This window comes from Prionailurus viverrinus, chromosome B1 (genome assembly GCF_022837055.1).
Source record: "Prionailurus viverrinus isolate Anna chromosome B1, UM_Priviv_1.0, whole genome shotgun sequence".
NCBI lineage: Eukaryota > Metazoa > Chordata > Mammalia > Carnivora > Felidae > Prionailurus > Prionailurus viverrinus.
In genome coordinates, this window is record NC_062564.1 from 114,718,781 (window position 1) to 114,731,724 (window position 12,944).

Genomic DNA, 12,944 nt, shown 5'->3' on the forward strand with positions numbered 1-12,944 from the left:
CTCCTTCAAAGAATAAATAAAGCATTAAAAAATAAAGTCATGTTCTGAAGGAGACAATTTAAGAACACATAGTCATTAGTAGTCATTGGATATTTATAAATGTAGAGTTACAAATTTATAACTTTATGATATAGCTTCATTAACTTGAGATGTTCTTTATTCCTTTACTGTACCTTGCTTCTGCTAGGTTGCTAACCACAGGATAGTTAATTATGATTTCATAGTTTGAATGAGTAACAGTATTTAAAAGATGAAACCACATGTATGGATTTAGAATGTGTGGTAGCAAGAACTTGTGTGTTGGTTTATGCTTTGGAAACACTTCTTCCTGTTGCTATCCATCCCCTTCTTATCTGCTGGTACTACAGAAAGCATGCAAATGCCATCCGTTATTTCCAAGACATTGAGGAAACCAGCCATGAAATACCAGGGAAGCTTTGATTCGCCACCTGTTGCTCTCGGGGAATGGTGGGGAACTTAATGAGCACCCAAATGCCTTCCACACAGCTCTCAGGAAATGAGCAAAGTGCCTAAATACAGACAGCAGACTCATCTATCTATCACTTCAGAGTCCCACTCAGAGACAAGTGCTAATACCTTGGGCATACATAATAAAAGTCACCAAGAACAGGCATATCTTAATTTCAAACTACTCTTAGGCTTCCTGCACAAGTATTGGAAAGTTGTCTCACCATGTGGAAGACATTTGGAATTCCTATTTCATGCATTCATGGTTCATAGAGTGTCAAGATGTTCAACTGGGAAAATTAAATTATGCACAATGTACCATGCAGACATTGATCTTCTGGAATAAGATTTGAGCTCAGAAAATGATTTTTATAAACAAGGCTTCTAATATGTTTTTCATGGGTAAAACTTATTATAACTAGCTTTTCTGATACCACATAAAAGGATAAGATTTAAAGTTACCATTTTTAAAATATTTTTCTCTCCACACTTATTTTGAAAAATGTAAATACATTACTTACCCCTTTTATGATTGTATTGCCCTAGTAGTGAAGCAGTATAGACCAGTGATCAAGAGCCCCGGCTATAGAACCAGACCACCCGTGTATGCGTCCTGGTTCCACCTCCACCAGTTAATGAAGCTGTATCATGACATTGGGCAAGTTACAATAATCTTCCTGTCCTCGGCTTTCCTCATAAAATCAATGTTGTGCATACCTCAGAGAGTTGTTGTATAGATTAAATTAGTTAATATATGTGCAACTCTAAAGTGTTGCCAACCATATAGTAAATCTTATATAAATTTTAGCTATTACTCTTTTTCTCTCTCAGAGCTCAGAATGTTGGAAGCATTGGTTAGGCACCTATTCCATATAGCGTTTCTTAACATGAGTGATTTTAACTTGGAGAACGTAAAGCCATTTACATTCTATAGGTTAATAGACATAAATTCTGGAAACTCCTTTGCAGTGACGGATGAATATCACCTTTAAGAGCAGTAAGGTAACCTACTTTCTCTTGAAACATCACACTATTTCCCTTTTCCTATAACTCAAATATATTCCAGGGATAAAGGATGAGGGAACACAACATTCTGGGCATAAGACACAGTACTATCAAAATTCTCCTTCCTACACTATTCAAAAGAAAAACTGGACATGTAATGGAGGAAATTCTCTAGGCCCCAGGCATAGTGCTGCCCAGACTAAGACATTTCTTACAAATACGGATTTTTCAATGTCTGCTTTTCAGCTTTCCACAGACACCACCAGTTTACCTCATCATATTCAGAAAGTAAATTGGGAAAACTTTACATAATAAAATTAATAGAGTAGGGAAATGTAATACAGTTAAAATTACATCAAATGAAAAAAATCATTTAGATGGAAAAAAAAATTTACACTATTTTCTCTGAAGCTTGATATTTTTGTTCTGGCTTCCACATTAGTAAAGATTTGACATTCAGATTAAGAATTTGAAGATTGGGAGAGTTATGAGACAGTAACTAATTCTTTATACCTCGTTATATGGAATCATCCTTGACACTAAATCATATAAAGACTAAATATTACAGGTGGCAGGAACATTTACTTTGGCATTCTTAGGATTAATTACAATGTTCAATAATCTATAGAAATTTACCATCTAAGTCTACTAGAGATGAGGTTCCTTCCTCAGAAAGATCAAATTACATTTTAAAATAGCAGAGGAAGGTTTGAAAGTAACATAGGATATGAAATGCATTCCTAAAAGAAAAAAGAAAAGGAAGAAATAGTGGTTAAAAGGATAAGATTCTATTATTGTTACTTGTAATTATTTCCTGCTTGTACAAACTGTGTCTGAGCAGTTGAGTAATTTTAGAATCCAATTAGGAAACTCATACAACCAGAAATCAGAGATTTTTAGCAGCCATAACGAAATCTCCAATAAACATACTGAATGTGCTTTCATGATGTAATCCTGTTAACAACAACAACAACAAAAAAAAGCTGAAAGTTACGTTTTCTGAGTTTTAAATAAACCTGCTATTGTAGTTCATTTTCATCATATCCCAAGATGTTTTAATTTATACTCAAATTTTATCCTTAAGGGAAATAGTGTTTTTGAGACAGACTCTACTTTCTCATTCTTTTTTTTCCCCTCAATAATTTTACAAATCAATCATTACAAAAACTAGCTGCCTAGAGGTTCTTATTACAACAAATGTTCTTGCTATAATCCTCAGAAGCAGGTATCATGCTGACTTGAATTCTAATTAGCCTTTAAGCAAGACAAATCTTGTATGGCTAATGCATTCAGTGTCAAGACACATTAATCAAAATTATTGGTGATGCTTTAGCACCCAGGCAAATCAGCACATATTTTCCAAGCCCTGTTGTACCATTTTTTGGGCAATGAAAATTGTATCTGCTTGAGGGTAATAAATATCATGGAAAACATGACTTGGTTTAAGCTGGTATGTTAGAGGATTTTGAGACAGGTTAAAAAAATAATATCTTTTACTGCTTTAATTGATAATGACTTATAAAAATAAAACAAATGGTAATAAATGGAAAACCAGAGACTTTTCTGTGAGTAAAAGCTAATCAGTTTGGACTTTCTGGCCACCATTCCATTTAACAGATGGTAAATTCTGGAAGTTTATAGGGAAACACCTGGGGAGCTATTTCAGTGTGAATGAAGCTGTCTCTTCCTTTCTTACCTTGACCAATAATCCCATCTATGTATTTGTTGACTCTTGTCACCCATATGAAGGACAGCTTTTATGTAACTTTGACAAAAGATTGTTAAGTGAACTGTCCCAATAGCCATTTAGAAGATAAAGGAAGGTCATCTCAAATACTTACTTGCTCTGTATTAAGTGTGGGCTTGAAGAAAAATCAAATCAATCCAGATTTTGTGATGGAATTCTAAAACCTAATGAGACTTTTGATGGTTATTGTAAGATTTCAGAAAGGTCATCTTCTTAGGGAATTTTCTAGCTTTCCTTTGCCTTTTTGTAATATAGAAGGCCAGTTTTTGTTGTCCTCTTTGTTGGTGAATACAGTAATTGTTTGCATTGTTTTAGAGTATTTTGTTTTATTTTAGGGTGTTTTGTTTTTTGTGGCTTTTTTTTTTGCCAGAATACACAGAATCTAAGCTATCTTAGTCGACTAAATTTTTTAAAAGTAACAGCAAATGAGTTGAGCAAAAGTGGCTTCAGTCAAAAATCTTATCTTTGTTGTATTTTTTTTAATCTTATAGAGTGAATAGATCCCACCTACCTATAGCTAAATCTTCTTGCTTGTGTACATACTGCCAATTTATGAAAGAAAGCTGGGTGGAGAAGAAGAAAGAGAGCTCTAATGCTGACCTCATCAGCAAGGGAACTTTTTGTCTGGTGCAAAAACAGGGTAATTTTTCAAATATAGTACTTATTAGCTACTGTGACTTATTTTCATTGACCTTAGTACTACAGGATCAAAGTTGTGGCTGCTGAAATGGTTAGCTACAGTTGGAAAGATCAGTGTGAAACCGTTAGGCCCTCTGAAATTGGTCATGTGAAGATACACCTTTGATCTCAGCAACAGCTATTCTCTATAGACTTGGTTCTGCATCTTTATGTGCCCTGGCCGCTTAAAACTTTCATTCAAATCAGCATCTTGTGTCAGATTTTCAGATGGGTCTTCTTACTGCTAGACCTACCCTGTGCTTTACCCTGAATGAATGGCATTTCTTCTGCCCAACCCAAATCCCAGCGTAGTTGCCAAAACCACAGCTACTCTATTCAGTTTTTTTCTACCAGCTTAACACAGGGAAATGCATTACAGTCGTATTGAGACTTGATTTTTAAGCTCATTGGTTGTGAGCTAATTAATTTAAGAATAAACAAAGGACAAAATTCATGAAACAACTCAGGAGGAGATCATATGCAACATCTAAGACAAGACCAGAAGATTAACAAATTTTTCTTCATTGTGGAATTTGATGCTACATTAGTGCCACATTACAGTAGCACTAACGAAGCTGAGATTTCTGTTTCTGTGACAACCATTTAATCACCAGCTAGCATGTGGCTTGGGTAGCAGAATATGGTGCCAGCTATTAATTGTGTTTCAGCAGTTAAAATGTTGGATTGTGTTAGGGTTCTGATAAGTAGTGCTCTATTTTTTTTTTTTTTTAATCTCCAGGCTTTGGTTAAATCAGAGCTCTGTTATTTATTTTAAGTGTTTTAGTTTCCTGTGTCTGTCTGAGGCATAGATCTAGTTGGATGTTTCCAGGACCAGTGAAAATGCAACCTGAAAAATAACAGATGAAACCTGGATTTGACAGTTACAGTCATAGTAGAGGAACAGAAAATTTTAGGATGCTTGTTGTTCCCCATCCTTCTTCTCTCTTGTCTTCTTCCATCTTTTCCCCTGTTCTCTCCCTACTTTCTTCCATGATTCCTTTTCCTCCTTCTCTTTCTTCTTTTTACTTGTCTCTTTCCTATATTTGGGCGCTAACTTTACAAGCAATGACATTTTAAGATCTGCCAGTTGGTTGCCTTCATTCTTTTGATTCCCTTCCACACAGGATCAGCAACGCCAGAAGGAGTGGAAGCCCAATTGACTTTGTAATCTTGTTCTCAACAGGAACAAAAACAAAAACCTAAAATGTTATCTCACTTGAGATGGTGAGTGAATAGGTAGAGAGGTGGAGGAGAATTTAAATATATATATGAAACTTGACAGAAGAACAGATTAAAGAGGCTCTGAAGTAATCTTCTTAACTCATATTTATGCTATTCATTGGTGTTCATGACAAACCAATGTTTATTTTTTTAGTATTTATTTATTTATTTATTTAGAGAGTGAGAGAGAGTGTTGAGTGGAGGGGAAGGGGTTCCAGAGAGAAGGAGAGAGAGAGAATCCTAAGCAGGCTCCATCCTGTCAGTGTAGAGCACAATGCAGGGCTCAATCCCGGGACCCTGAGATCATGACCTGATCTGAAATCAAAGAGTTGGTTGCTCAATGGACTGAGCCACCCAGATGCCCCCAAACCAATGTTTAAAGCTCTGCCTTTCCCCCATTTTTCTTAGACATTTTGCAGTAATACATCATAAACTGAAAAGATTAGCATTTTTTTTTACAAATTAGCATATTGTATTGTTTTCACTTCAATGGAGGAGCTTTTTTACTTGCTGCATACCTGTGCAAATATGGTTCCTTGATTATGATGGCCAGCATCTGCTCTTTTCAAAAGATCCTCCACCTTATGTTTTCATGTTATTCCTAAAATGCCTCATAGGAATTATAATTTGGATTTTCTAATTCAAGTAATTGCCCAATAAAAATTTTTTTAAAATCTAAATTTAATTGCCTCTTCATTAAAAGTAATGTACGAACGTAATTGAACTATAATTCTAATTTCCTCTATTGTGTCTCTCCTCCACCTTGTGTACTCAGACAAATATGTGTGAATAATTTCCAATTTAGCAGTCTTATTTCCCAGTGATTAAATAAGATCAGAGGTGTAAAAAAAAAAAAAAAACAGCTCTGAGAACTATTATATGGTCCAATAAAAAGAGTTATTTCTCCTGTTTAGTGCCCTGAAAACTTACATAGCTTCATTTCTGTATAGTTTGATTTTCTCCAAAGATTTTTTTTCCCAGAAATGTTCTGTGTTTGGATATTTCAGCTGCTTTTCCTTACCTTCCCCTAACCCAGTGTCCTTCCTCTATCCTGGTTAACTACAATTGTGAGTATTAGAATAACCAATTGCCTTTTTTTTTTTTTTTTTTTTTTTTGTCACAGAACCATAGGTTGTCATGGCCTTTCTCCTAGATATTTTAGGAGATTATAACCTTTAATCAGTCCTTGTCAAAGAGGCAAGATTTTTTTTAAAGGATTACATTTACTTAGAGAAATTCAGTAGTTATGGCCATTTTCTCCTTTTCCTTCCTTACAAGAAGAAAACTCATTCTTAGTAAACCTGTCACTTCTCTACCGTATACACGTTTGCTTTTGCAGTCCTGAAGCCTCTGGCAGATGGATACTGTCTCATGAAATGATATATTCACATGAAAATTTAGGGTTACTTATTGAAAGAAGTTGAAGAGGTATTGAGTATAGCCCCATACAGGTTATAAAGAAACAAGAAATCACCTTGTATATCACCAATAAGTTATAGATGTTGTAATACTACTACTAACAATAATAATAATGATGATAACTAGCATTTTTGAGACTGTAAGATAAGGGCAACAATAATAACTAACATTTACTGTTCACTTACTTTATTCTAGAGACAGTACTAAATGCTTTGCTTGCATTATCTATTAAATCTTGATTAAGTCACCCCTTAACAACACCGGAGTCTTCCATCATTGGGCACCTCAGGATTCCAATATGAAAAGCCAGCATTTAACTCAATTCTGTACCTGTGTACCAACAGTTCTCAAAAATTTTGGTCTCAAAACTCCTTCATACACTTAAAAACTAGGATTGAAAGAATTTTCATCTATGTAGGTTACATGTATTAGAAATCAAAACTGAGAAATTTAAAAAACCCATTATGTGTTAATCAAATAACATTTTTAATGAAATATAACTGAATTTTCCAAAACAAAACAAAAAATTAGCAAGAAGAGTGCATTGTTATACTTTTTTTATTTTTATTTTTTGGCAGATCTCTTTAATGTCTGGCTTAACAGAAGGTAGCTGGATTGTCATATCTGCTTACGCATTCAATCTGTTGCAGTTTGTTTTAGTTGAAGTATATGAAGAAAAACAGCCTCACTAATTGGACAAGGAAAGATTACTTTTAATAGCCTTTTCATAAAATTGTGGATATTCTTCTTTGATACTACCCAACTGTATCAGTGAAATTTTCCTACTCTGTACACTAATAAAAGTTAAGTGAAAAGGCACTTTGAGAACCTCTGATATAAGCTTAGGAAGTTAAGAAACAACCCAAGCAGCTCAAGACCATGAGTAGACATATTTATGCATCATTTACTTCAAAAATTGTCCTTCAAGCCTGAGACAGAAAAGAGACCAGTCAATGAGTATTTCCTCCTCATACTGCCAAGATATAGAGAGAATGGAAATAATGTCTCCAAAGTGGCTGGGAGCTCTGGAATTAAATAAATATAAAATTGTGATTTCAAAGTTAAGTATGCTATTTTCCCCTTAAATAAATTGAAATAAGAAATGAATACATCAGGGGCGCCTGGGTGGCGCAGTCGGTTAAGCGTCCGACTTCAGCCAGGTCACGATCTCGCGGTCCGTGAGTTCGAGCCCCGCGTCAGGCTCTGGGCTGATGGCTCAGAGCCTGGAGCCTGTTTCCGATTCTGTGTCTCCCTCTCTCTCTGCCCCTCCCCCGTTCATGCTCTGTCTCTCTCTGTCCCAAAAATAAATAAATGTTGAAAAAAAAAATTAAAAAAAAAAAAGAAATGAATACATCAGTGTGATAGATGCTTTCTTAGAGTGAAATAAGGTAAACTAATCATACTCAAAGTCCGGAAATTAGCCAATATTAGTAGTGCTAAAATTATTGAACTGTCAAATGCATTGCTAATTTTGTATCTTGAAATAAAAAATTTCCCCCTGAACATTCTATTTAAAGGAACTTTCTATACTTTCCTCAGGAGAACTTAACATATGTTTGTTTGTTTGTTTGTTTGTTTGTTTTTAAGGAAGAAAAATCACTTTGACCACTGAGATCACAAAGCCTTATTTATTTATTTGTGAATTTTGAAACTGCATGCTTCATCTTTTTATAAACTAAACACTAACCTGAATCAGAAATAAGTGTTTTCAACATTTACTCTTTTTTTCGTCTATTAGTATGCTTTCTTGGTGCTTGTATTTTCTTTGCTAAATAGTGAGATCAGTTTATTTCTGCTTGAAGATATGTAAGAGTCTTTTCTACCTATGAATTTTCAACCTATTAACTTGCATTATATTTTCATGACAGTAAGTCATTACTAATGATACACATTGACTTTATCACAACTTTTTTCCTGAGGGTGGAGAGAGAATATTTCTGTATTTGTCTATAAAATTTTATTGGGAGAAATATGTTACTTGTAAATAAATGTATTCCATGTGATTTTTTTCATTTAAAATAACAAGTTAAACTCTTTTTAAAGAAATAGAATGGTCATTGTTGGTTTCTCTGAATATAGTGGGTTTTCATTTTAGACCATTAAGAGATGTCCAAAATTATTTGTTTAGATTCTCCTTTCCATTATGTGTAAGAGTATGGGAATAGGTAGAACAGAGTTGCAGAAAATTTACAAACAATAAACTTAAAGCATTACTTCCCCTCCACCTTTTTTTTTCTTAAACCAGTACCATGAGCATCAGAGCTAGAGATAAATATATTTGAGTTATGTATCAATGTGATACATTTTATGGTAGTGATATCCTTTTGTTCCCCACCTGGTACCCAAGGTTTTATATAGCATACTTTTAAAACTCACTTGTTTCAAAAATATTTGATGACGTTTTACCATTTCTTGTAAAATATCCTGTCTGTATCTTCCTGCTCAACTCTAAGTATCAAAAAACAAATGTTGAAATATTGCTACATTAGAAAAAATCAAATATATTAAATAGCATTAGCAACTGCTCCAGAAATAATGGGGGGAAAAACAGTAAGTATGGAACAGAGCCATTACATTTTTTGCTTTAAAACTTCTTTATAGATTTCAGGAAGTTACACTCTTACATTTGAGCTCACATTGTTAAAAAGAAAATAAAACTTTATGGATATTGAAGAAAATGTGAACACTGGTCTCAAGTGTTTTCTGACACCAAACATGTGGTGTCTTTTCCAACACCAGTTCTCCAACTCTCTGATCGTCTGACACCAACCAGGGGTCCTACAATTCCATCCTATTGTGACACCAACTACTTAGGGTTAGCATCAGACTCCACAGGTTTTTTTTTTTATTTTTTTTTTAACGTTTATTTATTTTTGAGACAGAGAGAGACAGAGTATGAATGGGGGAGGGTCAGAGAGAGGGAGGGAGACACAGAATCCGAAACAGGCTCCAGGCTCTGAGCTGTCAGCACAGAGCCCGACACGGGGCTCGAACTCACGGACTGCAAGATCGTGACCTGAGCCGAAGTCAGCCGCTCAACTGACTGAGCCACCCAGGTGCCCTAAAGACTCCACAGGTTTTAAGGGCTTAGTCCCTCAAGGCTCCCACAAGGCTGCCATCACTTGAAACCCCAATCACAAATACGAGGTCCCCTGGTTACCTGCCCTTCTGGCTACAAATTCGAGGATTTAACAACCAACCCACTTTTATCCCCACTCAAGTTTAATAGTTTGCCACCACAACTCACAGAACTCAGAAAAATGCCTAACTATTACAGTCTACTATAAAAGATTAAAACGAGATACATAGGGTGAAGTCAGAAGAGCCTCAGGCACAGGAGCCTCTGTCCCCGTGGAGTCGAGATGTACCATCCTGCCAGCACACTGATGTGTTCACCAACTTGGAGGCTCTTCAATCCCCGCTGTTTAAAGATTTTTATAGAGTTTCCATTACATGGACACGATTGGTTAAATCATTGGCAATTGGTGATTAAATTCAATCTCCAGTCCCTCTGCCATCTCTGGATATAGTGAGAGGAGGAGAAGAACTGAAAGGTCCAACCTTATCATAGCCCCCATCAGCCCCCCTGAAGCTATCTAGGAACCCACAAGTCACCTCATTAGCATAAACTCAGGTATGTTTGAAAGGGGTTTGTTATGAATAACAAAAGATACTCCTATTATGCTTTATCACTCAGGAAATTCCAAGGGTTTTAGGAGTTCTATGCAAGGAACCAGGAACAAGACCAAATACGTTTTTTTTATTGTATCACAACTGGTTTCCTCCAGGTAGTGGGGAAGACGTTATGGAGGTATAGCAAGGAGAGATATTTTCCTTTCATGCTGAACATGCCGGAATCTCTTTCCTAGCCACAACTACTGTATCAGTCATCTATTGCTGCCTACCATTTTACCTTCAAAACTGAAAACAAACAATTACCTCACAGTTTTGGAAGAATAGGAATTTGAGCACAACTCAGATGGATGTCTCTGGTTCAGTGTCTCCCATGAGGTTGCAGTCAAGCTGTAATCCAGGGCTGTGGCTCCATCTGAAGACTCTACTGGGGTGGAACATCTGCTCCCAAGCTCACACATGTGGTTGTTGGCAGAAGTTGGCCCTCACCATGTGGACCTCTCCATAAGGCTGCTCACAGCATGACAGCTTGATTTCCCCCAAAGCAAGTGATCCAAGTGAGAGAGAATAAGAAAGGGCCCCCAAGACGGAAGCCATGGTCTTTTTATAATTTAGTCTCAGAAGTGATATCCCATTACTTCTGCCAATACATCCTATTCATTAGATATGAGTCAGTAAAGCAGAGGATTACACAAGGGCATGAATACGTAGGAGGTGGGATCATTGAGGCTTATCTTAGAGGCCACCTACCACATCCACCCTAACATAGTGGATCTTAATATGGTAAATGATAAGAAATGCCAAACAGATGAGAAAGAAAGTTTTAAAGACATCTTTCTGGTTTCTTTGTCACTTTTACTTTCTGAAGTTTCCCCAGAGCTTTGCTCAGAGTATTTCCACTGATCAAAACCAGTTCTGATTAATTTTATAGTAAATAGCTGGATCTCAGCAGGAAAGCCGTGTACAATCAAAGGAGTAAAATCCCGGTAAAAGTAAATCAGTTTAACTTTACCTATTCACTGCCAAATGAATAACAATTTCATGTGCCTATCTTTTTTAAAGGGAGAACCAGGTTTCATTGGTCCTCAAGGAGAACCAGGTTTACCAGGGTTACCAGGAACAAAGGTAAGTGGAGTTTTTTCCTTTTATTTCTGAAATATTATGTCATATATTTTTAGTCCATTATGTTGAAAGAAGTTTGAGGTGACTTTATTGTCTAGGTGACCAGATATTTTTTCCTAAGAGAGAACTAAAACAACCTATCATTTATTACTAACACTTTTAATGGGAATGCCATATTAAATAGAGTAATAGGAAGTTCATTCCAGAAAGTCTCAGGTAAAACAGCATGAGAGTGAAATATATTAGTTGCTCCAGTTTTCCCCCAATGGTTCCTAAATTGATATGATGCAATTTGCCTCCTGACCATGTGAAAAAGTGGGAGAATTCTGGGGCAGAGAGATAGAACTCATTAGCTTCTGCTCCTTATTGCCAATTTTAGGACATACTTGTAAATCAAGCATTATTACTATTCTCCGCTCACTCCCTAGATTTCAAAGACAAGTGCTGATGTCATATAGATTCCTAAGTGCCTCATCTCAAAAGGATCTATCCTGAATAATGTCTAGAAAGATTCTGTAATGAAAACCATTTCATGATCTTCCACTTGGCAACCCTAAAGAGGGCCCTAAAAGCAAAATCTATATGCCACCATATAAAAAATTATGTTGCTGTGGATATAGTCAGACCCATAGTTCTCTTTTTATCTACCCAGTAAGACATAAAAAGGTACAGCTCTGAGGATGGAACTTTACTCATGACAGACTCATGAATCAAAGGGGCAAAATTAGATCAAACTACACTCTTTTATTTTTAAACTATAGAAATCTTTGCCTCAATGTGTATTGCATTCACCAGAAATAAGCCAGGATGATTTCTAAGAGCTAGAGAAATATGTTCGTGGTCTGTTTTGACAGAGGGGTCTTCATTTCTGCTGATCAAGAGAAAATAACTCTAATCCTAGTAAATGGAAACTATGTGTGGCCTAAGGGGGACTGAAGCTCAGTAGATTTTATGCAAAATTACTGTTTTCTCAAGCAATTTCTTTTTCACATAATGAGCTGTCAGGCTTATTAACAAAATATGAAGAATGCCTGTTTTAGCCTGAACAGATTCACACAAGAAATGCACTTTCTGGAATAAAGAGACAGAAAGCAAGAGAATAATGAGGATTCAGTATTCATATGAGAATTGTTGTATTTATTCAGGCTTGCAGCCTCAGAGCCAGGTAAAGAAAGAAGGCAGCCTCATAGATCAGCACAGAGAAATAGAAAACTTGGTCACTGCATGAGAGAACCAGGCATGAAGTAGATCTTTAAATATTTGTGGCATTTTGTTTGCTTAAAAAAAGGGGGGGGGGATTAGAAGAAACAGGTAGTAGGGAGTGGATTTCATCCGTAAATATCTTTTCTTCAGTTCACTGATTTAAAACTACTTTGCAATTTTGGGGCACACTTGGCTGGCTTACTCAGTAGAGCATGAGACTCTTGATCTCAGGGTTGTAAGTTCGAGCCCCATGTTGGGTATAGAGATTACTTAAAAATAAAATCTTTAAACTACTCTGTAGCTTAAAATTAAAAAGAAAAGGAAAAAAAAACTCCTGATGTAAACCCACAAAATCAACATTAATTACTGTTCATGAAATACCCAGTCTGATTTTATAGACCAGATACTTTTATAATAGATACTACTCTGAACTTGCAATAGAATTAAA

At 35.9% G+C, this 12,944-nt stretch overlaps 1 protein-coding gene across 1 annotated transcript in view; it reads left to right on the top strand.

Annotated features, from left to right (window-relative positions):
- The window catches only part of COL25A1 (collagen type XXV alpha 1 chain), a 471,130-nt gene that overhangs the window by 409,905 nt on the left and 48,281 nt on the right, over positions 1-12,944 (top strand). Inside the window, exon 17 of the mRNA XM_047856433.1 lies at positions 11,234-11,296. Coding sequence (XP_047712389.1) covers positions 11,234-11,296 — 63 coding nt within the window. The remainder of the gene's footprint in view (positions 1-11,233; positions 11,297-12,944) is intronic.